At 40.6% G+C, this 25,376-nt stretch overlaps 1 protein-coding gene across 3 annotated transcripts in view; it reads left to right on the forward strand.

Moving 5' to 3' along the window:
- PAPPA2 (pappalysin 2) overlaps positions 1-25,376 on the forward strand; it is a 310,433-nt gene that overhangs the window by 216,375 nt on the left and 68,682 nt on the right. For all 3 annotated transcript variants that reach the window (XM_017891696.1, XM_017891697.1, XM_017891698.1), the window contains exons 15-17: positions 5,930-6,101; positions 9,938-10,115; positions 11,299-11,512. In XM_017891696.1, coding sequence (XP_017747185.1) covers positions 5,930-6,101; positions 9,938-10,115; positions 11,299-11,512 — 564 coding nt within the window. The remainder of the gene's footprint in view (positions 1-5,929; positions 6,102-9,937; positions 10,116-11,298; positions 11,513-25,376) is intronic.

Raw genomic sequence — 25,376 nt, forward strand, 5'->3', positions numbered from 1 at the left:
TTTTTGAGACAGTCTTGCTCTGTCGCCCGGGCTGGAGTGCAGTGGCCAGATCTCAGCTCACTGCAAGCTGCCCCTCCCGGGTTTATGCCATTCTCCTGCCTCAGCCTCCGTAGTAGCTGGGACTACAGGCGCCCGCCACCTCGCCCGGCTAGTTTTTTGTATTTTTAGTAGAGACGGGGTTTCACCATGTTAGCCAGGATGGTCTCGATCTCCTGACCTCGTGATCCACCCGTCTCGGCCTCCCAAAGTGCTGGGATTACAGGCTTGAGCCACCGCGCCCGGCCTAAAATGATTGTTAAATGCCCACCCTCCCCCACCTCCATCACAGTCAGGAAATGGGGTCTTTAATCTTTCACACATTCTTACATAGGAGAAAAAATGATTTTAGTACTGATTCTGACCGACTCTGAAGTAATGTAACCTTCTGAAGTTCTTTCAGGTTGGCTCAGACCCTCAGGGGAACCTTGAACCAAAGCTTTAGGGCAGCTGTAGGCAGAATAACAGGACTTTGCCTATTTGTTAGGAATTACTGAGCTCCGCACATATGGACTTGGGTTGGAAGCTGTGCCAATGTCCCTGCGATGGTCTCAAAAAATGGATGACTAAAAGAGCTGCCTGGTTTGGCATTCTCTGGGGGACAGTTCTTGGAAAGTTTGTTGGTGGGGCTGGCCACTCTATTTGCAAAGAATGATGTCTGTTTTCTGGTGTCTACCTTACCCTGTTCCTCGCTAACTATTGAAAGATGTAGGAAGACTTTGGGAACCTGCCCCTAAGTCTGAACCTACCCCTAAGTCGGTCTTCAGATATAAAGGTTGACTCCTTTCAGTATAGAATTATCTAAAGTTGTTAGTTAGGATTTAAGAGATCTGCACAAACTGAATTCTTTTCAGTTCACAGTTTTAGGGGAAATGATGTTTTTATCCATGTTTTGAGATTTCTGCTTTTCCTTTGTTCTGTCTGTAAAGAACTGGAGAAACCTTTCCAGACATCTCTTGCCTTTCCAAATTGTATTCATTCATTAAAGTCACATCAAATTCAATAATAAAACTTTCTCAGAAATAGCCATGAATTTATAAGCAGTAATACATGATTTAATTATTTTTTTCTCTTCAGCTGTATTCAAAGTTTCTTCAGAACAGGGGATATGTTTTATGCTTTTGATCTACCTCATGACTTCTTTGTGATAATTTGAGTTTAATATAATAAAACATAATGATGAAACAGTGAGGCCAATGTCTCCTTCTGGAGTCAGTCTTGGCCTATAGAATTTATTGACATCTCTTTCAGGTTACATATATTCTAGATCTTTATGGGGTTGAGCTTTACTCCTAGTGAGTATCGACACTTTGAAACTTATAAATATCAAATTCTGGAATCCCCCTGCAGTCCTACAGAATCAACATTTTCAGGGGATAGAGCAGGAGTAAATGTTTGTAAAAGCTTCCTAAGTGAGTCTCATGCACAGCTATGGTAAAGCCTGCCTCATGGAATAAGAGGCCACTCTTAAGGGATTGTGCCAGCAGAGGCTTCCCAAGTACAAGCATCATTCACGTACACAACTAGCAAGGGAAAAACACACATCACTATTGCAGGGCATTGCTAGGATTGTGCCTGGGTGTCCACAGGCAGGTTCTGTACAAGAGGTCGATAGCCAAAGGTTAACATACATTTTGAACAGAAATTCCTCAACCAAAAGCATGTTTTAAAACCTTATAACACAATGGCATTGGAAGTGAAGACCAGCAGAAAGAGAGTCGAGGCTTATCAGAGTGGAGAGGCAAAGAGCAAAGCTAGGGTTATGTGTAGGTGGTCATCCACGTGGTGTGATTTGTAAAGACCTACTGACTTAAACCTCCCTTGTGAAAAAATCATTTGGCTTAAAACACTGACTCTTGTTAAGATGGAAGTACCTGCGAATCACATCTGACTGGGTACATCATATTCTTACCTGAGAACACATTGTAATGGGGTGGGGAAAGAGCTGGAAACATAGATGGAAAGAGAGAGGGTGTTGCCAAAAGAGGATGCACACTGGGCAGGGCATCGTGCAGACAGTGGCAGCTGGACAAATATCATCACCTGATTTACTGTTATTTAAAAGAGAACTGCTCAAAACTATGGGACTATTAGATATGCTATGTTTTTCTCTTGCCTACCCTGCTGAGGAGCTCCTTGGCTCACTCTGGCCTCTGCTGCTAGCTCCTGAATTGGGAAGAAAGCAACAGGAAAGCAATCTCATCCCGTGGGAGATGGCCCGGTGGTCTAGGCTGGCCCTGAGAGTGAGGGCTCTGAGATCCAGCCTGAGGATTTTCCTCTGACTCGCTGTGTGGCCTCCAGCCAGTCTCCAAACAGCTTTAGTTTCCTTGTATGTCAAACCAAGATAAATACCTAACTTCCCACTTCTCTGGGGCATTGTAAGGTTTCACTTCTGCCACTTTCAGTAAGGTTTGTCCAAAGACCATAAGAGGAAAGCTTTTGAGTTTTAAGATGAATTACTTTTAGTACTGATGTAGCATTAGTTAGAGAGGAGAATGTACTGGGAGGGTGGGATAATGGAGAACATAACAACCTCACTCAGAGAAGCAGTGTTTGTAGTGGAAGAGAAACCCAAAAGGGCTTTTGGGGTTGGGGTGCAAGGGAGAGAAGTCTACAATTGGTACCAGATGCCATCAGAAGCTAACGACCTGACAAACTCCATCCTCATAAAACAAATTCCTTAAAAAGGAAGCAAATGGAAATATAAGCTAGTGAAAGAATTTGCAGCAGCTGCCCTAAAACCATTTCTCACTTCATAAACAGGTCTGGGTTTGGTCCTTTTTTTTTTTTTTTTTTTTTTTTTTGGTGTTGGTCTTATTTCATGCCACTTTCCCCTCTCATATTCTCCCCTGTCTCATTCTTCTTCCCTTGCTGCTCCTGCTGGATGGACTTCTCACACTGGCAGTCATAACAATAGTAGTTCCCATTTTGATGGAGGGAGGCTCGTTCAGAGCATTTGTTTTGTGTCTTGTCTCAACATGTATTTGTCTTCAATGATGGCATGGATTAATTGGATGAAGTCACTCAAAACAGCACTTGCTCTTTTCACCCTAACTTATTTCCAATAAACTGATGTGGATGAGAGTATTAATGACTCTCTGTTTTCCAGTACTTCCTGTTTAGCATGCCGAAGAAGAGATTACGTTTGGAACATCCGTGGCATGTGGCATCTAGAGAACTAGGAGTTCTTTAGCATCACTAATGAAGCATCATGATCACATTTCATAAAGGATAGTCAGATTTTAGCTTCCTTGTCAGATAGATTAAATAAATATTTGGAGACAAAAATGTATTTCCTACATTGCATATCAGCATTGAATTTGGGGAATTGGGGCTGACTCATTAACAACCCCCACCTTATATTTTTCTTCCTTCATCAGGTCTCAGAATGGATACTTCATCATCACAGGAAATAACCAGGGCTTAAACTTGTGAAAACATTTTCTTCACACCGATCACCTCCAATTCTTCCAACTTATACATAGTAAACATAGATAAAAGGAATGAGAGTATCATTGGCATATGATTTAAATCTCAAAGCCATAAGAGCAGGGTCAACAAATTTAGCATGTTTAGTTTGAATCTATCCTTTTGGGGCTAGTGCTTTTTAATTCAAGACTCAATTATTTCAAGGTAGTAGGTGCATATTCAATGATGTTTATTCTACTTTCTCATATCATTGCCTAGCTCTTTGATAGAATAGTTGACCACTAACACAGTTCAGGGGGAAACAGAGCACACTACTGATGACAAGATTCATAGTAGTCATATCTTTTGGGCTAATAATTAGCACCAGGGACAACAACATCAAGAGCAAGAAAATATCTTGTTAGTCTTCCATACTAGACTATGTATTCCCTAAGAGCATGGTTCTTACACCACTGGTACTCAGATCAATGCCTTCCAAACAGAAAGTGCTCACTAAATGCTTATTAATGAATGAGTGGAGAAAGATGGTTGAATCAGTGTTTAATGATATTTTCACATTTCAGATCCCTATTTGTCATTATAAAATTTAACAAATTTCTCATTTTGATAGCCAAGGACTGACTTTGCTGTTTATAACACGAACAATCTTAATTTAGCAAATTTTTATTGTGTCGACTACAGCAAGTCATGTGTTTAATGTAAAGTGGGTAAGAGTCAGTTTTCCTCTTCAAAATGTCCATAATCTGGTTGGGACATTGAGCATTTAGAAGACGCTCATATACTGATTACCTTGTGAATAAAAGGATAAATAAGTTAATTCACTAATTAAAGCATGAGAAAATGCATACATAACTATAACACAAGATAAAGCAAGAGAAATGCTAGAAGTGAGTTATTTTTTAAATCTCACTGGGAAGTTCAAAGGAAGAAGGCATCTGAAGGGACTTTGAGAAGGAGGGTGTCTTAGCTCATTTTGTGTTGCTATAACCAAATGCCTGATTGTGGGAAATTTTTAAAGAAAAGAGATTCATTTAGCTCATAGTTCTATAGTCCTGGAAGTGCAAGAAGCATGACGCTGGCATCTGCTCAGCTTTCTTGTTGTGTCATACATAGCAGAAGCAAACACATGCAAAGGTGCAAAATTTGAGAGGCACCCTGACTTTATAACAACCCGCTCTCATGGGAACTAACCTATTCCAGTGAGAACTAATTCAGTCACCACCATGAGAACAGCACTAAGCCATTCATGAGGGATCTGCCCTCATGACCCAAATACCTTCCACTAGGCCCCACCTACCAATAGTGCCACATTGGGAATCAAATTTCACCATGAGTTTTTTGGGGACAAACCATACCCAAACCATAGCAGAAGGCCTTGTAGAAATCTCAACAAATTGAGCAAAGGTACTGAAATGGGAGAACAAAAAAATGGGGTGACTAACAGCAAACAGAACACTGAGGCCTTTTGCAGTGAAGCAGTAGAGGAATAACAACTCTGTGAGGTTGCCATAATTATCCCCATCTTATAGGGGAAGAAGCTGAAACACTTGGGAATAACTCACTCCAAATCAAACAGGTGGTAAATGATGGGTCCAGGATTCAGTTCCAGAGAGCCTGAGGCTAATGCCCTCATTATTAACCTCTATGGTTCTGCCATGGCAAGAGGGTGACACTCATTTTGCTCCAGTGTATTCTTGCTGCTGTTATGGTCCAGGCTGAGTCTAGATTGGCCCTGGCAATCCAAGACAGCAGTTCTCTGCTGAGAGGATGTCTGTGGAAGCATCTAGCATAAGTTAAGCATGGGACATGGATTCAAGATGTGTGAGTTTCCTCTTCCAGTAATCGGTTCCATTTCTGCTGAGTCTGTGCTACTCTTCAGTGGTATGTACTGCTATGGCTTTAGCAGTTGTCAAAATATTTCCATACCAATCGGTAAATTGGTGTTGCCTTTCTGTCATCTCAGAAACCTAGGTCCTTCAGACGTGGCCTTCTGTGTCACCTTGTGATCAAACATTTGAAAGACTGATGCCTGACATAACTAGGGGCCTTCAGGTTTCACTCCTGAGCTTTGTTCTGGATTTGTTCTAATTGCTTGAGACCCAACAATACTGGTTGTTAAATATTTTGAGTATCATCCCATGATCTGTTCATTTCTGAACCAGAAAGAGTTCATTGCAGAACTCTCGGAATATGTTCTCCACCTCATTTCATCACCATTTGATCCTTCTGGAAGAAAAAGCCATAGAAATTCAGCTAACTGTTACTTGTTAGCTGTTAGTTTTTATGTTTGTTATTTGCTGCATGATGTTGGGTAGTAGAGAAAAAATGGGATGAGTTAAATATCAGTTTTGGAGAAAATTGTTCTCTCCGGTTTAGGAGCCCTCCCAGACGGAGCTGCAAAGTCATTGCCGCTCCTTACTGGTTCTCAACGAGTCCTAAGATGCTTCTGTTTCTCTCATCCCAGCTGTGTCCATCAGCCCTGTGGGAAGCAGGACAGCTGTCCGTCATTGCTGCTTGATCATGCCGATGTGGTGAACTGTACCTCTATAGGCCCAGGTCTCATGAAGTGTGCTATCACTTGTCAAAGGGGATTTGCCCTTCAGGCCAGCGGTGGGCAGTACATCAGGCCCATGCAGGTGAGTTGAAAGATCATGATCACCAGGACCAAGTTCCTGGGAAGGGTGGGTATTCATGCTCTTCTCTCTGGCTCCACAGGGAAAGAGCAGATGTTTTTAAGCCATTTGAAAGGAAAACATGGGGGCTCTAACAAGCAGAAAGAAGGATGGCTTAATAGAAATGCAAGGTATATAAAAGTATGTACAGTGCTGATTGAGTGGGTTTTAAATTTCTCCTAAGGTGGGCAGTAAATGGGAGTGCTTATTCTGTTCTTCTCCCTTGTTTGTCTTTCTATCAGAAATTATTTTCCTTCCTTTTACCTTTAAGATGAGAATGCCAAAGTTCAGACTTGTCTGTAATTTTCAGGAAAGATCCGTTGTAATCAGCATGTCTGTGGTTCACACTGTCCACCCACCCCCCAACAACCCTCCAACAAAAAGACTGAAGAAATAGAACCTGATTTTCTCCCCAGAAGCATTAAAGCTGTTACTGAGGCAGAGATTCTGTCATGATTCTAACTCTGGCCAAATTTTCCAAATTTCTACAAGCTTCATTTCAAATTTCTACAGCACCATTTTCAGAATTTCAAGCTGGTCTGGAGGTAGTAGAATATGTAGATTAACAGGATAGCTCAGGAGACAGATCAGAATTAAATTTTGGCTCCACTGTATATAAGATGTGTAACTTTGGATTAAAAAATAAGCAAAACAAATTAATCTCTTTAAGCTTGTTTTCACATTTTAAAATGATTAGAACAGGGTGCTTACCTGATTGAGTTATGATGATGACTGGAAATAATGTAAATGCTTTTAGCAAAATGATAGGTACATAGCACTCTAACCGTTGTCAGTATTATGACATGATCATGTATTCTCAACTAAGAATTTTGTTTTCCATCCTTCCTTTAGAGAGTCTTCGATTCCCTACAGAGAAATTTTAAACATGATATCAGCCATTAGAAAACATGACCATATTATAAAATAGAAAAAGGATCCCCTAGGGAAGAGAGGATGGTGCTCGAGGGAAAAAAAACAGAAAGATGTGGTCTCATAAGGAAAGAGTGGACACACAACTGTTAACTAGACATCAGTGATTTACAAGAGTTGATTTTTTTTTTTTTATTTTGTGCCAATTGATTGCTTAACAGGTTGGGAACCTGTGGGAGAATTTCACTTGCTTAGAGATGTCAGGATTTAAAGGTGTGCACTTTGGCTTCAGCTGGCTTGGTTTCTGCCTGGAGAGAAACAGGTTTAATATACCTTGAGGCACCAACTTCTTGGTCTGTGATGCTTTAGTCAGGACGGCAGAGCCCTTATTACCTGTTCTTCACTCAACTCAGGCAAAGGAATGTCCACTCCAGAAAAGAAATAAAAAGACTGGAAAAAAATGCAGGGACTGAATCTACTCATGTGATAGGTGAAGAAGGGGAAAGAAGAAAAGACAACATGTTTAATGCATTAAAATTAGAAGCAAATTCAAAACAAAATGGACAATACCTAACAGAGACAGGAGAAACACCAGGCAATATATGCAGATTTTGAGAGACATTCTTTGTTTGTTTGTTTGTTTGTTTGTTTTGAGACAGAGTCTTGCTCTGTCACCCAGTTGCCCAGGCTGCAATGCAGTGGCACCATCTCAGCTCACTGCAACCTCCCAATCTCCACTTCCCGGGTTCAAGCGATTCTCCTGCCTCAGCCTCCTGAGTAGCTGGGACTACAGGTGAATGCCACCATGCCCGGCTAATTTTTGTATTTTTAGTAGAGACGGGGTTTCACTGTGTTAGCCAGAATGGTCTCCATCTGCCAAACTCGTGATCTGCCAACCTCACGATCTGCCCACCTCGCCCTCTCAAAGTGCTGGGATTACAGATGTCAGCCACTGCCCCCAGTCTGGAGAGGCATTCTTTAAGTGATAGTGGCTCGTTGTAATTAGAGCCAGACTTGCATGCTGTGTTAAGTGAGTGAGGGGCAGCATCTGGGCTGGGAGAAGGGTGGGAGCTCACTGTTTGCCAACCACATGGCGCAGTCAGCAACGGCACTCTCCAGCTGACCAAACGTGCTGTCACCTGAGGCTGGCCCCATGAAGGAAATTATACAATCCCTGCTCGTGATCACAAGACAGTGGGGATGTTTGCTTTTTGTTGACACAAGAACCGAAACTAAACAGAAAAATGTGTCTGGCTTTGAATTGGGTCCTTCTGGCAAACAACAGGGAAACATTGGGAAGCGGGAAGGAGCAGCTAGCCAGGAGTTGGTGTCGGGGGTGACAGGTGCCTTCAGCAGTCATTTTACCTGTGGCTTTGGTGCCACTGTGATTTCCTGGCAGGATGGCTGGCTCAGCCATAGAGACTCCCCTTTCTGTCTTTGACCTTTGATAATCCAGTAGCTACAATGTTGTCTGTGCGTTTTTCAAACAAGTCATAAGCTTCTAGGTCTCCAGGTCCTAGCTTGTTACATTCCCCCAACCCTAGACACCTTCTTCTCCCACCTCCCCCTGTACTGCTGGGAAGTCCTGATCATTTTTCAAAGGCCAACCCTGTATTACCTATTCTGTGGAACTTCTACATGCTGTCCTCCCTGGCCGAGGATGGCAGTTCTTCCTCCAGCTCCTGTTGTACCATCACACAGGAGCATGCATTATACAATATGACTTTATTGTTGCATATTTATGTTTTCTTTCTTCTTGATCTCAGTTTTCTACTTCTGTTTTATGGTTTGCAGTCTTTATATGGCATTCTTTCTAACCATTACAGAAGGGGATAGGATATAACAAACAAAAATGTAGCTCTTAACATTTCCTTCTTTACTTTCTTTTCTGCCTTTCTCCCTCTTTTCTCCTTTCTATTCTTCCCCTTCACATGTTTTTGAATCATTGTTTCAACATGAGATTTGCTTGCCTGGTCGATTTTTAGTTCCTGGAGGATATCTTGTTTAAGACAGGACCTGGCCCTTCTAGGTGCTCGATAAATATGTCTTCATTGAATTAGTAGCAGTATGCTCTAGGGCTGCCTTACTGAAATGGCAGGCCCTAGGAAATGGCTAGAATCTCTCACATTTAACTACAAGGTTTAGAAGATGCCTTGTATGCATTAACTCTCAGCACCATTCCCAGTGGAGGTAATTATTTTCAGTAGCATTATCAGTTGGCTTATTAATAAGAGTGCCAGCAGGAGACAGATGACATACTCAAAAGTGGGCAATGTGAGAGAATTTAATCAAGGGACCACTCATAAATGTGCAGGCAGGATATAGGAAAATCACAAGGAGATGGTGCAGTATCCCAGGTGAAGGGGCTCAGTTATCACCCCTAGGCCTGAAAGGTTTACCTTAGGAGTGCAGAATCACAGGAAGAAGGAGCAGAAACTGTGTGGAGCAGGCTTCCAGAAGATGCAGCCAATCTGCAGTGACCCTTGGGAGAGAGTGGGGAGAATCAGCACCCTGGCCTCCCTCTTCTCCTCTCCCTCTCCAGGCTCCTGACACTGTGTCCTGGATCTGAATGCAACTACAAGTCAGAGGCATGAAATCCACTGGGGTCAGTTTCCCTGGACCAGAGCAGGGCGGAGAAGAGTTGAGAACAGGTCTGGAGGAGCAACTGGAAAGCAGACAACAGAGATGGCCTGAAGGAGTCTTGCCATGTCATGATTCTCTGGCACTAGCAGCCTTCTTTTATCAGCATCATACAGAGTATTGTAAGAATGTATATTAAAACAATGAGGCCTGAAGAGGGAGAAAGGCAAAATAATTTGTCCTGTTTTAAATGTTTAGACAGATAATCACCGAGACTCTTCTAAAGCCTGGAAACTACTCTGATACGTTTTTTATTGTGACTTTGACAGAAGCAATTTCTCTGTTTCTAGAAGGAAATTCTGCTCACATGTTCTTCTGGGCACTGGGACCAGAATGTGAGCTGCCTTCCCGTGGACTGTGGTGTTCCCAACCTGTCTTTGGTGAACTATGCAAACTTCTCCTGCTCAGAGGGAACCAACTTTCTGAAACGCTGCTCAATCTCTTGTGTCCCACCAGCCAAGCTGCAAGGTATTGTCTGGTCAACCAGGAACTGTATGCAAGTTCTTTTCCATCCCTCACTCTTGAGGGTACTTTGGGACTCTTTTCATCACTCCAACACCTTTCCCATTTACTCCACTGTGTCACCATCTTCTGATAACTCCAGAAAAGTCCCAAAGGGCAACACCACTCTTTGTCCCCAACTACTTGAAAGGATGCACTGCCTCAGGTTCTCATGAATGAAGGAATCTTAGACTTTCCTCTATTTTTGTTTGATGATGTGTACCCCAGAGGCAAGCCTACTAGAATGGTTGTCCTGATAATATTCATAATCAAGATACAGTCTATTGTGCACATTTTGAAATTTAATATTTAACAACCATCCTTTGAGTAATGTGTGAATTTGTCCCTGGCTTTAGTGCTGGTTAGAGGTAAAGATAGGGTGGAGCCTGCTCTAACTGATGGCTTCTCAGACTTTGATGTGCTTAATAATGACTGAGGAGGCTTGCTATAATTGCAGATTCCTGAACCTTTTCCAAGAGATTCTTGCTTAGTGAGTCTGGGGTGAGATAATGATGCTATGGTGAGTAGTTCATGGATTGCATTTGGAGAAACCATGAATTATACTAAGGCATATGGTATAGTGTTTAAACACAGAACTCTGTATCCAAACTGCCTCTGTTCAAACCCTGATTCTGCCCCTTACTAATTCGGGCAAGTTACCGATCCCCAATCTCCTCATCTGCATAATAGCGGATAATAATAGGATCTATTTCATAGGGTTGTTTGAGGTTTGAAGTTTACACAAGTTAATACATGTAAAATGCTTAGAACAGTGCCTGGCATATAATAAGCACTATAAAAGTATCATCTATTATTATTTTAATGCTTTCCATGATACCATCACTGCTATATTTTTTATTATTTGTAGGTAGGAAAAGAAGTAATGATTTAGTTGGTAGCCCTTCTTTCATTTGGGTCAAGAAAGATTTATCTGACCTCTGTTTTATGTAAGAGCATCACACTGGATGCTCTATAAGTAAAAATATGTAGGACAAACATTTGATATGGGATTTTTGAGATGCTACTCAAGAAAGAATAATGTGACTTTTGAAAGACACCAGTAAGTTGAGAGGTTTTTATTTCATCTGCTATGATTATCTTTCTGGGCTCTCTGTTCTGAGCATCTTGTGCTTCTCTTTCCTGGAGTCAGGACTGAGCCCATGGCTGACATGTCTTGAAGATGGTCTCTGGTCTCTCCCTGAAGTCTACTGCAAGTTGGAGTGTGATGCTCCCCCTGTTATTCTGAATGCCAACTTGCTCCTGCCTCACTGCCTCCAGGACAACCACGACGTGGGCACCATCTGCAAATATGAATGCAAACCAGGGTACTATGTGGCAGAAAGTGCAGACGGTAAAGTCAGGAAGTAAGTTGAATTGTTCCTGGTCTTTGGAGTTCTACCTACCTCGCTGCTTGTTATGTTTGTTTTTCTGTATGATCTCTCTTTACCTGCAGGACTATATTCTCCAGTCATGACAGGCAGGTAACCTGCTGTGCTTTATGTAAATGTATTCTCTGCCATAGAAGATCCCACAGTCTCACTTGGGTACTTTTTAAAATAATTTCTGCCCTAATTATCGCTTTCCTTGAAAGTAAGAGTTAGCAGCGTCCCAAGTGTTGTATGTGTCACCTGAATCCAACTCTGTGCTGGCCTATACTCGTCAGTCCAGTTTACAATTGCAGGCCTGGCCTGGTCCCCAGCGCAGACCCTTATGAGCTGTGGATATTGGGAAAATTCCTTTCTCTGCCTCAATTTTCTTTCTATAAAAAGGGGATGATGATAACAAAAAAAAATATCTACCAGTTAGGGCTGATGTAGGAACTAAATTAATGATATGAATAAAACATAACATTCAGTAAATTTATTTTAAAAATATAAAACTCAACTCATTTTGGCTATTAATATTGTTATTATGTCTTTCTGCTTTCTCTTTCCTGAATTTTAAGTATGTGCACTCCTAGACCTGTGGCCAGAAACACTTTTCTTCCAATGTCGTGGGGATCTGAAAGAACAAAACTTTATAATGTAATTTAAGAGGAAGGGCTTCCACTAGAGACATCTTGGGGTTCAAATCCTCATCCCCCCTTTATCAGCTGAGTAACCTCAGGCAAATTACTTAACTCTTTGGGTCTTGGTCTCCTTCCTTTCTTCTAGGTTTCCTTCTTATCCTTTTAAGTTTAGAATAATGCTTGCATCAGTATTGAGTTGAAAGATAATTCAACCTTCAACTCAATATCTAACTCAAGGTTAACTCAGTATCCAGCCAAGTGCCTGGCTTGTGCCAATTACTCAATAAATGGTTTCAGAAAAAGAAACTTTTTCTGAGTGAACAAAAAACTTTCAGGAAAAGAAACTCCTTGCATTTAGGAAATAGTAGCTGTTCTTTCTCTACCATAAATTATGTAGCTACAGGAGAAACCAAATCTGTTTCTTACCTAGCACTTACCTAGCTACATTAGTTCAAAGCCTGTCAATATGTATTCTTTTAAGATTTTGTTTTTGAACTAACAAAATCCTAGCCATGGTATTACCAGTGGTGCCGGGGCATACAACCTTTTCTTGTAAGCTAGGATGGTCTAAAGGGACAGAAAAAAAATCAGGAAGCTATCTGACTCCCATTTACCCTTTCTCTAGTTGATCTCTCAACCATGTTAACATTTGGCCAATAGAGCAATGGCCTCTCCCAGGGCCTTCCACTCTAGAAAAGGCCCAGGCTCATAAGTGGGAGGGGAAGAGCAAGCCCATACCCTGCCCTTTCCACCAGCGGGAAGGGCCAGGCTGATTACAACATAAACAATACTGATGAAAAATTCATAGGAGGCAACACTCCCTGGTTCTATGGTCTCTAGCAGATGCAGTAAACAGTTTTTGACAACCAAGAGCATATTTGCATGTGATTTTCATAGCATCTAGAGGCAATTTGCACAGGCAGTGAGTACCCAGGTAATCTTCAAGTGAAAACGTTACTACAGTTACCCTGAAGGCTACTGTTTTCTTGCTTTTTTCCTCTCTAGTCTTGCCTCTTTTTTCACACACCAGCAGCCACCTCAGATATCTGCAGAATAGTGCCATGAAGAATAAATGACCAGGGGTCAGAGAAATGTCTCAGGACCGGGAGGAATTAAAGACAGCAAGATCATCACCAGTTTTCTGGGCCATGTCTCAGCTTTATGTTGGGAAAAAATGAGGCCTCCACCCAGAACTCTGGGTGGAGTTCTGGGTTTGAGGGACAGTTTTGGACACAGCTTTTCTGACTGAGAAAGTGGATGCTTGCATCACAATGTCAGCATCAGTTTGGGCTTAAACGTTGACATTCACAAGCACCATGCTGAGGAAAGATTAAATTATTTACCGTGTTATGTAAGCTGATTAAATCTTAGTTTACACCTGTTTACATAGCAGGTGGTGGATTGGTAATCAGAAGTTTGCAAGTCTAGCATAAATCACTGCCACTTGCTGCTCATGTTTACTCAGTGAACTATGTCAGCCTTGTTCCTTGCATGTGGAAAAAGCTCAGCATTGTACAAATGAGGCCCTCAACTTCTTTCTAGGGCATGCAAGCACAAAGAGAAGAAATTGAGAAAGGCAGAAGGGAAATCAATCCAGAGAGAATGGGCACATGATAATTTTATGCTACTGTACAGTATAGTAAAAAAATTTTTTTGAGGGTTATATTTGCAACTTGCTTGCATGACCCTGAGCAAAATACTCAACATTCATGCATCTCAGTTTTTGCATCTATAATGTGGGAAGTAGTAACTATTTCTATCCAACAATGTTGTTTTGAGGCTGAATGTCGGGCAATGTTGTGAAAGCATTTTACAAACTTTGAAGTTCAAAACATATGCTATGCCAGATATTACTTTTTGTTCATCTTTTTTTAAAAGAAGGAAGCAATTACTAAAATATCAGCCAAATACATTCCCCTCCTGCTTCTTCTCAAGTCCATGGTTTCAAGACAAAAGAATGATAAGTGCTGGATTTGACTTCCTCTGATATCCCTGTTCCAGCTTTGTCTCATTCTACCCAGGGATGTCACAGATGGCATATTCATTCCCTGCATGCTCTATGCCAGTCTCTGGGTTAGGAATAAAGACAGACACATAAATAAGACCTGGGCAGTCCAACCTCGAAAAATGGAGTCAGGATCTTTGTTATAGAGTTGTTGGCCACACCTTCCTTCTTGAAACTCTTCTTCCTTGATTCTCATCCATCTTGCTCCCTGATTCATGTTCCTTCTTCCTGTCTGTCCACCCTTGATTTTCTTTTCTGCTTTTATTCCTCTGCCCATTTCTTTAAAGTTGATGTTTGTCTGAGTTCTCTTTTCCAACTTGTCAGGCATGATGCTCATTTACCCTGTAGCCTCAGTTACCATCTGCATGCTGATGTTCCCTAAATTCATACCTGCCAATATAGTATCTTCCCTTAAGGGCCATAAGGCCCATAAGACCAACTGCCTATGGCTATTGCCGCTTGGATATCCTGTCTACATCTTGAACTCTTAACTATGCAAAACAGAGGCTTTCAAATATGCATATCTTTCTGTGTTCTGTGAAGCTGGTTGAACCGGGTGCCTGCACATCACCTGAGACTCTTCAGTGCCCTTTATCTTCTCTCAAATCAGTTATCAACTCTGTCATTATCTTACTGACTAAGATATGCTTGTTTCTCTCCATCCCTGCTGCTGAGTCTCTATAATAGACTATTATCATTTTTCACCTCTGAACTGATCTTTCTGTCTCCAGTCCTTTTCTATTCAATATATTCACCACTTTGCAGCAAAAAATGGCCCTCAAAAACCTCAAATCCAGTTTTGTTATTTCCCCACATGAAAATGAATGACCAACCTACCTGCCACTTTATTTAAGGGCAAAAGGTTGAATATTAAGATAGTTTCAGTGCCTACACAATCTGGCAGGGCCTTGCTTACTTCTCCAGCCTCATTGCTCGCTATCTTCCCTGCACACCACTTCCCTTCAGCTCTTACACAACCTTCTTAGCATAGGCTCTAATACTACTGGAGTTCTTTTATATCTTCATGGAAGCCATGGCAGTCGAGGCCTTCAGACATGGAATTCCTTCTTCCCAGAGCTCTCCCTGACAGTAACCTTTTGCTTGACTAACTCTTACTCTCTTATTTTTAGTGTAGGTGTGACATTGTCCAGGAAGTTTACCAGGTCTCCCCAGACTGTAGGCCTCCTCTCATAGGCTGCCATTGTACACCAAATTTCTCTGATGATATCACTTATCTCACTGATTACAAATGATCTGGTTACTCATCTATATTGGCAAATAGACCGTGAATATTTTGCTTAGCGTCTTGTGCCCAATGACTAGTTATTTACTGGTAAGTATTCAATACTTTCTAAATGGGTAAAAGCATTGCATTTATATGCAAACTTATGATTGAATTTTGATGTGAAAGTTGATGCTAAAAATAGTGAAGGAAAGGAGAGGTTTTTCTTACGAGGTGATAGAGATCCCTGTTTCAAATGCTTTAGAGTGAATGAGAACTTTAAACATATATATGTAGTATTTTTTTTTCTAGCAATTATCTCAACAGCATAGAAAGAATGGTCATTCTTCAAAGACAGTTTTAATTTTATTTATTCAACACACATTTATGCCTGATTAGTGCCACTCTTTGCAAGTTAATGGTAACAGAAAAAGGATTACCTCTCAACAAGCTCACCAGAAAGATGCTTCTCATACTTGGCTGCTCATGAGAATCACCCAGGGAGATTTTAAAAATCCTAATGTCCAGGTCACACCCCAAACCAATTACATCAGAATCTCTGGGGGTGGGGTCCAGACATCTGTATTTTCCAAAGCTCCCCAAGTTGCTACCATGTACAGCCAAGGTCAAGAAGCACTAGTCTAGTCAAACTTTTGTTCCTGTTAGATTAACATCAGTTATGAAATTTTGACTTTCCTGAAAGATCCAGAATAAGACTTCTCTATTTAAAATTTTTGTAGCAGCACTTTTGCATGATAGATTTTAACACGTCTCTTTGAGACTTTTTTATTTTTGAGGGTAATAGAGAAAATGTAAGCAAAATTGTAACTCCAAGGAGGTTGTAAAGTATATGTAGTTTCAGGAGTTCTTTCCTTGTCACATTGTAGAATATGCACAAACTCTCCTTTAAGACCCTTTCTTTTTTATCCTATGCAATTTACTTCCACATACACATCATCGTTAATCACTTCTTTGCTGTTTCATTAACCTGATTTCCTGGGAAGCTAAAGTAAATGTGATTGACTTATATTTTATCATTATGACTATATTATGTTCTCCCTTATCTTTCACTTCCATGGTTGCCTTTTTCTCATTATGTGTTATCTTTATGTGTGAAGGTTAGGTTAACGTCATTAGAGCCCATAATTAATTTAACTTCTAAATGATTGAAACCTTCCAACTTTAGTTAGACAATCTTTGTTTCTATAAGTCACTCATCAAGATGCCATCTGTGGGGTGCTGTAGTGTCAGATCTTCTTGTCGGTAATTGTAAACATCCATCCTTTCTGAGGGTTGCCCACAACATCAACTTTTCCAAAGTACATAAATCTGTTTAAGTTCTATAAACACAAATGAAAGTCAAGGCTGAAATTAACAGGCCTCACATTGTGACTATTTATTATTTAACAAATGTTTGGTTGGTGAATGCCTTTAGTGAAGCCTTGTCTGACCTAACTTGAGGGAGAGCCTGAGATGGACTGGAGCTGGGTGTGTATATTTGACCCGTTTCCACACACATAGAAAGATTGGTGTGGCAGTGTTAAAAAGCTTAAAGCCTGGGCTCTGTTCTGTTGGGTATTGATGAGGATGACTATGGTGATGATGATTTGTCACTGTGTGCTATATATGCTAGGTATTTTGTACACAATACCCCATAATTTATCATAACAGTAATATATTTTATCATTTACAAAATAATAGTATAGTAAAATATATTATTATATAATAGTATATAATTTGATATAGTAATTATAATATTTTAGAATATTATTATCCCCTATTATAGATGAGGAAGCTGAGACTCAGTGTGGTTAAGTAGCCTGCCCATGATCACTCAGCCAATAAATGGTAAAATTAGGATGAAAACCATTCTGACTCCAAAAACTGTGCTATTGGCTACAAAGGCCTTTGGTTTCAGCAAATCACTTCATTTCTCTGAGCCCTTTCCTGCATTCGTAAAATAAAGGGAAATAATGGAGTGATTTCTAGCTTCCAAATATTTCTATTTTATTTTCTATCTCCACAGAACCAATGAGAAGAGCCAACACTTTGGTAAAACATCATTGCAAGAAGTGATAGATACATAACAATTTATTACCATCAGAAAGAAAAGCAGTGATATATTAAAACACAGCTGTTGCACAGACATGGACTTAGTAGACAGCACTTAGGGCACTGTTAGAATAATACCTGAATAACTGTTGGTCTGCATGAACAGCCAAGGTTTTGTTCTCTCCTTCTTGATGGGTTTTGGTTCATTGTTATCCATTCACATCCAAGAAAACTGGATCTAGTTCTCTCTTGAAGTTGGAATATTGGGAAAACTTTTTTAGAATTTCTAGAATTAAGTTTTAGAATTAAACACATCCCTAAAACTTCTAAAGAAGGTAATTTAGTCAAATGGCTAAGAAGGGTTTTCTTAGTCCATGATTTATCTCCTCATTTAGTGGTTAATTATACAGGGTCTGGCATTATTGAGATCTAAATTTGAATCTCAACTCCACTATTTATTAGCTTTTTGACCTTGAGCAAGTTACTGATCTGTACTAAACATCATTATTCTGACTTACAGGATAGAAATAATAGGTGTACTCACAGGTTTTTGTAAGGAATAAATGAGATAATAGATGCAAAGAACTGAGTGAAATTTTTGGTCATATTATGCTTCAGTTCATCAACACTGCTGCTGTTTATCATCATCACCATCCTCATTATCATTACCATTACCATCATCATCAACACCATCATAATTTCTACCAGGTTAATGGCTCTTACAAAATGACTGTTGCCGTTTGGGCTATCCTTCTGGTGCAATAGGGAAATTTCTTCTTTAACACGGAGTACACTCAGCTACATTTTTATCCGTGGCAAAACAAAACAAAACAAATTAAAAAAAAAAAAAAAAAAAAAAAAAAAAAAAAAAAAAACAGCACAGAGTCCAGGAAGACTGGAATTGGCATTCGAGGTCAGAGGTACAGGTCTTCAATTACCAGTGGAAAAAGTGCATTTCCCTTGCCTATAAAAGAAAACACACACCAAAATAGAAAATTTATTAAATTTTTAAAAATGTACTATTCTCCCCCAATTAGTACACTCTCTGTCTGCTTTATATCATCCTGCTGACAACTCAAGAAGTGACCAAGTACTACAGTGGTTTCAAGTAGATCAAGGAAAATGGGGGAAAGAGGGAGAAAAAGAAACCATGTAATCAGCAAGATAGATCTGGTCATAATTTAAAAAATTAGGATGAGCAAATAAAGTCAGGCTGGTCTGGAAGGAGAAGGGCAAGGGCATGTCCTGGAGACATTACCCAGATTTTTAGGCTCTTGATCTTTTTGAACCATAGCTTGAAACTCTGGAAGATTCAAACTGACTTTATCCTATCCTAGGAAGGGAAAGAAAGACTTAGTTAATCATCTGAAAACTGTGCAGATAAGGCAAGATAAAACTCATTAAGTATCCTGGCTTCGGCCGGGCGGCGTGGCTCACGCCTGTAATCCCAGCACTTTGGGAGGCCGAGGCGGGCAGATCACGAGGTCAGGAGATCGAGACCATCCTGGCTGACACAGTGAAACCCCGTCTCTACTAAAAATGCAAAAAAATTAGCCGGGCGTGGCAGCGGGCGCCTGTAGTCTCAGCTATTTGGGAGGCTGAGGCAGGAGAATGGCGGGAACCCGGGAGGCGGAGCTTGCAGTGAGCCGAGATTGCGCCACTGCACTCCAGACTGGGCGACTTAGCAAGACTCTGTCTCAAAAAAATACAAAAAAAAAAAAAAAAAAAAAAAAAAAAAAAAAAAAAAAAAAAAAAAGTATCCTGGATTCATAGCTTTTAAAAAATTATAAAAGTAATCTACCTAATTGTTAAGCTCTGCGTCATAGCAATGTGCCTATACATAGGTGAATAGGTGCTAAACCTACACACATATATACACATGTTCTATCTATGATTGCTCAAGGAAAGAACACACATTAATCTCTATGTACACTCATGTAGCTGTGAGAAATAGAAATGTGTTTTCTTTCCAATAAGACCTTTTCTGGCTTTATAATTAGTGTTTATAGTAAATACATTCAAAATTTATCCTTGGAATCCTCAAATCTCTTGCCATTGTAGGATAATGTGAGCTTTAGGCTAATTTATTAAAGCCTCTTTTGGCTTCACAGTGATTGAATCTGTGCCCCAAGCCTTGGCCACTCATATACACACCTAGCTGCAGACCAGATCTTGACTGCAGGCTTCAAGGGTCCTGGTGACCAGCGTACATGCTCACTTCAAACTCAGCCCTTGTTGAATTCATAAATTTACCTGTTAACTTCAACCTCAAACTAGAGAGCATCATATTGTAAAACTTGCTGTTTTATATTGACTGCTAATATCTATTAATCAGAGTAAATTTTTAGAAACCTGAGTAAGAGCTTAATTGTTATCTATAAACCAGTAGGACTTTATTCAACCCATAACTTCACCCCCTGCTGCTCTTTCTGGTCTTCGTTTGTCCTACTCCTCCTGTGTCTCCGGCTCACACTTTCTTCAGCCCATTGAGTGAACATTTTGGTTGTGGTTTTGCTTTTGCTCTCTAGTGATGGGGTCAGGCCAGGTCAAACTGATTCATGAACTGTCTCCTGAGGGATTCTGGGTGGGACAGAAATATGAAGAATTAAGTAGGGTGGAGAAAATGAGCAGAATGTTAACATTCCATACTCATCACACACACACACACCCCACACACACAGAGAGACAGAGAGAGAGATAGAGAGAGAGAGAGAGAGGAGTGTGGCTGAGCAGATCTTCTGATCATCAGGCATAGCTAGTAATTTCCGCTGCTTGTTGATCGTGGTCATGTGCCATTCATTGAACTGCGTGCTTTAAATATACTACCTCACATAATCTACTTATGACCCTGTGGAGAATGTATGACTATCCCTATTTTCCAGCGAGGAAAACTGAGAATAATGGAGTTTACGTGATTTTTTTTTAAGTTAGAGATTTATTAAGCACCAAGGCTAGAGCTCTAACATCTCCTGATTCCAGAGCACCTGCTTTCAGCCACTCTGCCACATGTTCTTCCTGATGAGAATCTCCCAGTGTAGCCACTAAAGGCCTGCTGAAGCCACCATGACTTCTGATTCTCCCTTTTCAGTCAGGGCAAAGAAAATGCTAATCAGCTGTTTTTCTTCCAGCCCACATCAAGGAATGTAATGTCAGGAGTATGGCCAATGCAGGATCCACCTGTATGTATTCCAAGTCCTTAGGTATACCACACCTTTTTAGAGGTTCTGATAACACTTTAGCAGACTAGGGTCTTATCATTGCTGTGGCTTCCAGATAAGGGACCATGCAAATAACATTGCTTTCTCAAGGAGCAACAGTGACCTGCAGTGGTTAAGTTAATTCCCAAGTGAGGGTGTGAGTGTGTGTATATATACCTGTGAGCACTTTTGATCATGCCTGTCTGTGAGTCAGACTGATCAGGAACAGAAATATAACAATACCTGGAGGAATTCTTGTGCTAAAAACTTTGTGAAGATGACAAAAGGAGTTCTTACAAATGAGATCACCTGCCCCCTGAAGTTGGGTGTATACAGTGTGTTGCTCTTTTCTGCCAGAATTTTGTTCCAGTGGACTTCCCTCAGGCTCTTCCCCTGCCCTGACTCTCCCCAACAATAGGTAGAAAAGAGAGGGAGGGAAGGAGAGGTAGAGGGAATATGCATATTTCCTCCATTTCTCCATTTACACTTTTGGCTAAGACTTTTGAAAATCTCTGGGTTCTCACCTGCACTGTTCCCTCTGCCTGGCATATCCTCCTCCACTTCTCTCCCTGGTGAACCCACTCAAAGTCTTCCTTTGCTGATATTCTTCATGTCTGCAGGCAGTGTTGGTGCCTCTCTCAGGTCAGTATTCCAACCCTATTATAATATTTATATTTGTTTTTACAAGTGCAAGACCTAAAATAATAAATAGGCATATCCTTGGTGCTCTATAAATATTTGTTGAATGAATGTATAAATGGACAAGTAATTGAATGGTGAAAGAAAGAGGTTCCTATTAAATGTTGTTTTTAGTTTGGGGTGTAACCTGGGCATATTTGGTAGAAAACCTGTTGGCTGCATGGAGAATGGAAGAAACTCATGAAAAGAGATGAAGTGGGAGTTGTTGAACTTGAAGTGAGCAAGACCAGGAAAGGAGATGTAGATGATTAAGACATCAGCAATGGAAAATGGAGAAGGGGCCTCAAACTTGGATTTAAGTGTTCAAACCTAGGAACCAGGCATGATTGTACCTGCCAATCTGGAGACATAAGAATTAGGAGAAGAAAGTCCAAAGATAAAAGTGAGGGGTGGGACATGGAAGTAAAATAGTCTACACACTTTTACGAGTTAGCAGGTGGCTCATTTTTTTCAGAGAGGCTCTATTTTACATGTGAGGAGAGTTTTGTAAGGGGCTTTTTTTTTCTTTGTCAGAGAAGAAGGCCAAATCCAGTATGTCTTGTTGGATGGTCCTGCTGATACTGTTTCTCATCTTGTAGAAAGGGCTAGAATAGGACATCAGGAGATCTGGTATTAGAGAGTGCATGATAACTATGATGGGCTGCAGACTTACCGTGTCTGAAGTCTGCTTACTTCCTATTTAGGATATTGGTTTGGGAAACCAGGGCCGCAATTTGTTAAGAGGAAAACTGGCATGGGGTTTGGAAGTGCTGATGGTTCTGTTTGGGTCTAAGTAGAGAACCGTGTCTTTTTTTTTTTTTTTTTTTCTGAGATGGAGTCTCGCTCTGTCGCCCAGGCTGGGGTGCAGTGACCAGATCTCAGCTCACTGCAAGCTCTGCCTCCCAGGTTTATGCCATTCTTCTGCCTCAGCCTCCGGAGTAGCTGGGACTATAGGCGCCCGCCACCTCGCCCAGCTAGTTTTTTGTATTTTTTAATAGAGACAGGGTTTCACCGTGTTAGCCAGGATGGTCTCGATCTCCTGACCTCGTGATCTGCCCGTCTCGGCCTCCCAAAGTGCCGGGATTACAGGCTTGAGCCACCGTGCCCAGCCGAGAACCATGTCTTTTAAATTGGTCTAGATCACTATTTCTCAATCTTTAATATGCATAGGAATTATTTGGGGGTCTTTTAAAAATGCACATTCTTGTTGAGTCAGTCTGAAGTGGATCCTGAGATTTATTTCTAACAAGCTCCCTGGTGATTCTAATATTGCTGCTTTAGGTACCACATTGTGTGTAGTGAGAGGTTTAACCGTATTCAGAGTGAAAAGGCTTTCTAACTTCAGTTCAAAAACTGACCATGTATCAGACAAAACACAACAAATTAATGCTTTAGTTTTCTAATTCATATAATGGAAATCATGCAATGGCCTCTTTCTCTTACATCTTCTTTTTAGGGATATTCTAAATGATAGGATTTGGGGATCCTCAGCACAAACGCACTAAATGAGGAGAGGTAATTTATCTGTAGCTCCATTGGTAGAAACATGAATGCTTCCATATTATAATATAGGCATTGTCATGAGACTCATCATAGTGCACATCCCTGCTGTGCCATCAACCAGTTAGATAACCCCAGGCAAGTTATTTTGTGTTTCTAAATCCTACCTCATCTATAAAATGAACATCTATACATTCATTGAACCAATATTTATTGACAGCTATTATGTACCAGGCATTGTGCTGTGCACTGGGAATATCATAGCAAATAATGCTTTGCCCTCACCAAGCTTTTTTCCATGGTGGGAGCTGATGATAAGCAAGTAAAACCAATACACAAAATAATTCAGGGTATGCATCCCATGAAAGAAAAAAAGATGCTTTGATTAAAAAAGAAAAAGTTAGAGGGGCAAAATAAGGATGCTCTGGGGTGGTAAGAATTATGCTTAGATAGGAAGAAAGAGAAGGAGGCAGTCAGGAGAAGATAAAAAAAAAAAAAAAGCATCATGACTCTAGAGAATGGCATCAACTCTTGTGGCTGGAAAGGTCATGGGTTGTGCTTGGGATTCTAAGTCCAGTGTCGATGAAGTGCGTTAAGGAAGGTGAATGTGGCATTGAATAAGGTTGGAGAAATTGGGGCCAGAACACGCAGGACCTTGTAGACTGAAGAAAGAACTTTGGATTTTATTTTTCCTTCTAACAGAAGCAATTGAAATGTTCTACACAGGGAAATTTATTTTTTTGAAAGTTCCCTCTGACTGGTGTTTGCTGACTGGCTGGGAAGGGATCCAGAGGAGAAGTGGGGTGTCCAGTTAGGAGGTGAGAGATGGTGGCTTGTGTTAATGTTTGTGGTAATGCTGAAGTGTAGAGACAATTTTCAGAAATACCTGGGAAATGAAGCAGGACTTGTTGACAGGTTAGAAGAAAGCAGATGGGGTGAGCAAAAAGGTAAGATTGAGAGGAAGAATAGAATCAGTGATGGCTTCTAAGTTCCAAGTTTGAGCAACAGGGCAGATGATGATATCATTTACTGAGCTGGGGATGGTTGAGGAGGCTAATATGTGGAGTGATGGAATCAAGAATCTAAACAATAATAGTCCCTATCACACAGAGTGGGTTTGAGGACAAAATAGTATAGATGTATATTTTTCTATACAATAGTTAGCACTTAAGTGCTCTACATGTTATTTTCTTTCTGTTGTTATCATTCTTGAGGGAGTACCCACTGGAGACACCAGGTGCCCTTGATCGGCAAAGACATGATAATTCTCTGGGACTCAACAAATCATTCTTTTATTTTCTCCAATAGAAAATAAATGTTGCTCTTGAAAACCCTACAGTGGTGATAGAAGGATGGGGTAGACTATGTGTGTCTCAAGTGACATCAATCAAACTTTCAGCCAAGTTTTGATCACAAGATCTTTATTTCTGGCAATGATGTAAGAAGCAGAAAGAGCACAGCTGGGTTTTCAGCACTAGGAGGATACCATAAGTTCTTGAAATTGGAAAAAGCACCTTCTAACTTGGAAATTGTGCTGATTTGTCTAGAGAAGTTAGAGGGAAAATAAATACAAACCTTCCCCCAACCCCAACTCCTCATGATACCATTTGCAGAGTAAGGAAGAAATCATAGAGCAAGAACTCTCAACTAACAACCCTAGCCAAAAGGCTGGATGCTTAGCAAAGACCAAATGGGATAGTCACAGGGCTGTGAGGTGGATGATCTTCCTCTCTGGTTTCTACACCTTATTAGCATGAGAAAGTAGCATGAATTTTAGTAGTTTGCCAACCTGGCTGCACATAAAAACTTCTGACAAGTTTAAAGATACGGAGTCCTGGGCCACTCTCAGGAGGCTTAATGCACTAAGCCTAGCAATCTAGATTTTTTAAAGTGGCTTCTACATAATTCTGATGGGATTGGTCTACACATGTAAGTTGGAAATCATTGATCTCATGATCAGAATGTTATATTATGATTTGAAAACTTTGAAATCTATGAATTGCTGTGTGCGAGTAAATCACTTCATGGTTACTAATATGATTTCCTGACTACAAAAGAGATGTTTTGGCTGATAGACAGCGAGTAGAATGTTTTACATGTAGGGTATTTGGCATGGGCTATCAAAGATGTTTTGGAATCTCTGTCCTGGTAAGGGCCTGTTTGTCTAGTATCCAATGCTATCATTCTTTCAAATGCAATCTACTCACTTCATGACTTCAAGGAGCCGTTTGGTTCCTGATGCATAAGCCATGCACAAAGGATCATTGTGAATAAACCAGTTTTTTCATTCATGATTTTAAAGGTGTCAAAGGTCACTCCTCAACATCACCAAACTAGAAGCAATGCAGAGGCACTGGGGATCAGTCCGTCCATTGCTGTGTCTCAGTCAGTTTGAGCTGCCGCAACAGAACACCATAGATGGGTGGCTTAAACAACATGCATTTGTTTCTCACAGGTCCGGAACTTGAGAATTCCAAGGTGCTGGCAGATCCCTTATCTGGCGAGGGTACCTTCCTAGCTTGCAGATGATTGTCTTTTTTTTTTTTTTTTTTTTTTTTTTTTTTTT

Source organism: Rhinopithecus bieti, unplaced genomic scaffold (assembly GCF_001698545.2).
Source record: "Rhinopithecus bieti isolate Rb0 unplaced genomic scaffold, ASM169854v2 scaffold_20101, whole genome shotgun sequence".
Lineage (NCBI taxonomy): Eukaryota > Metazoa > Chordata > Mammalia > Primates > Cercopithecidae > Rhinopithecus > Rhinopithecus bieti.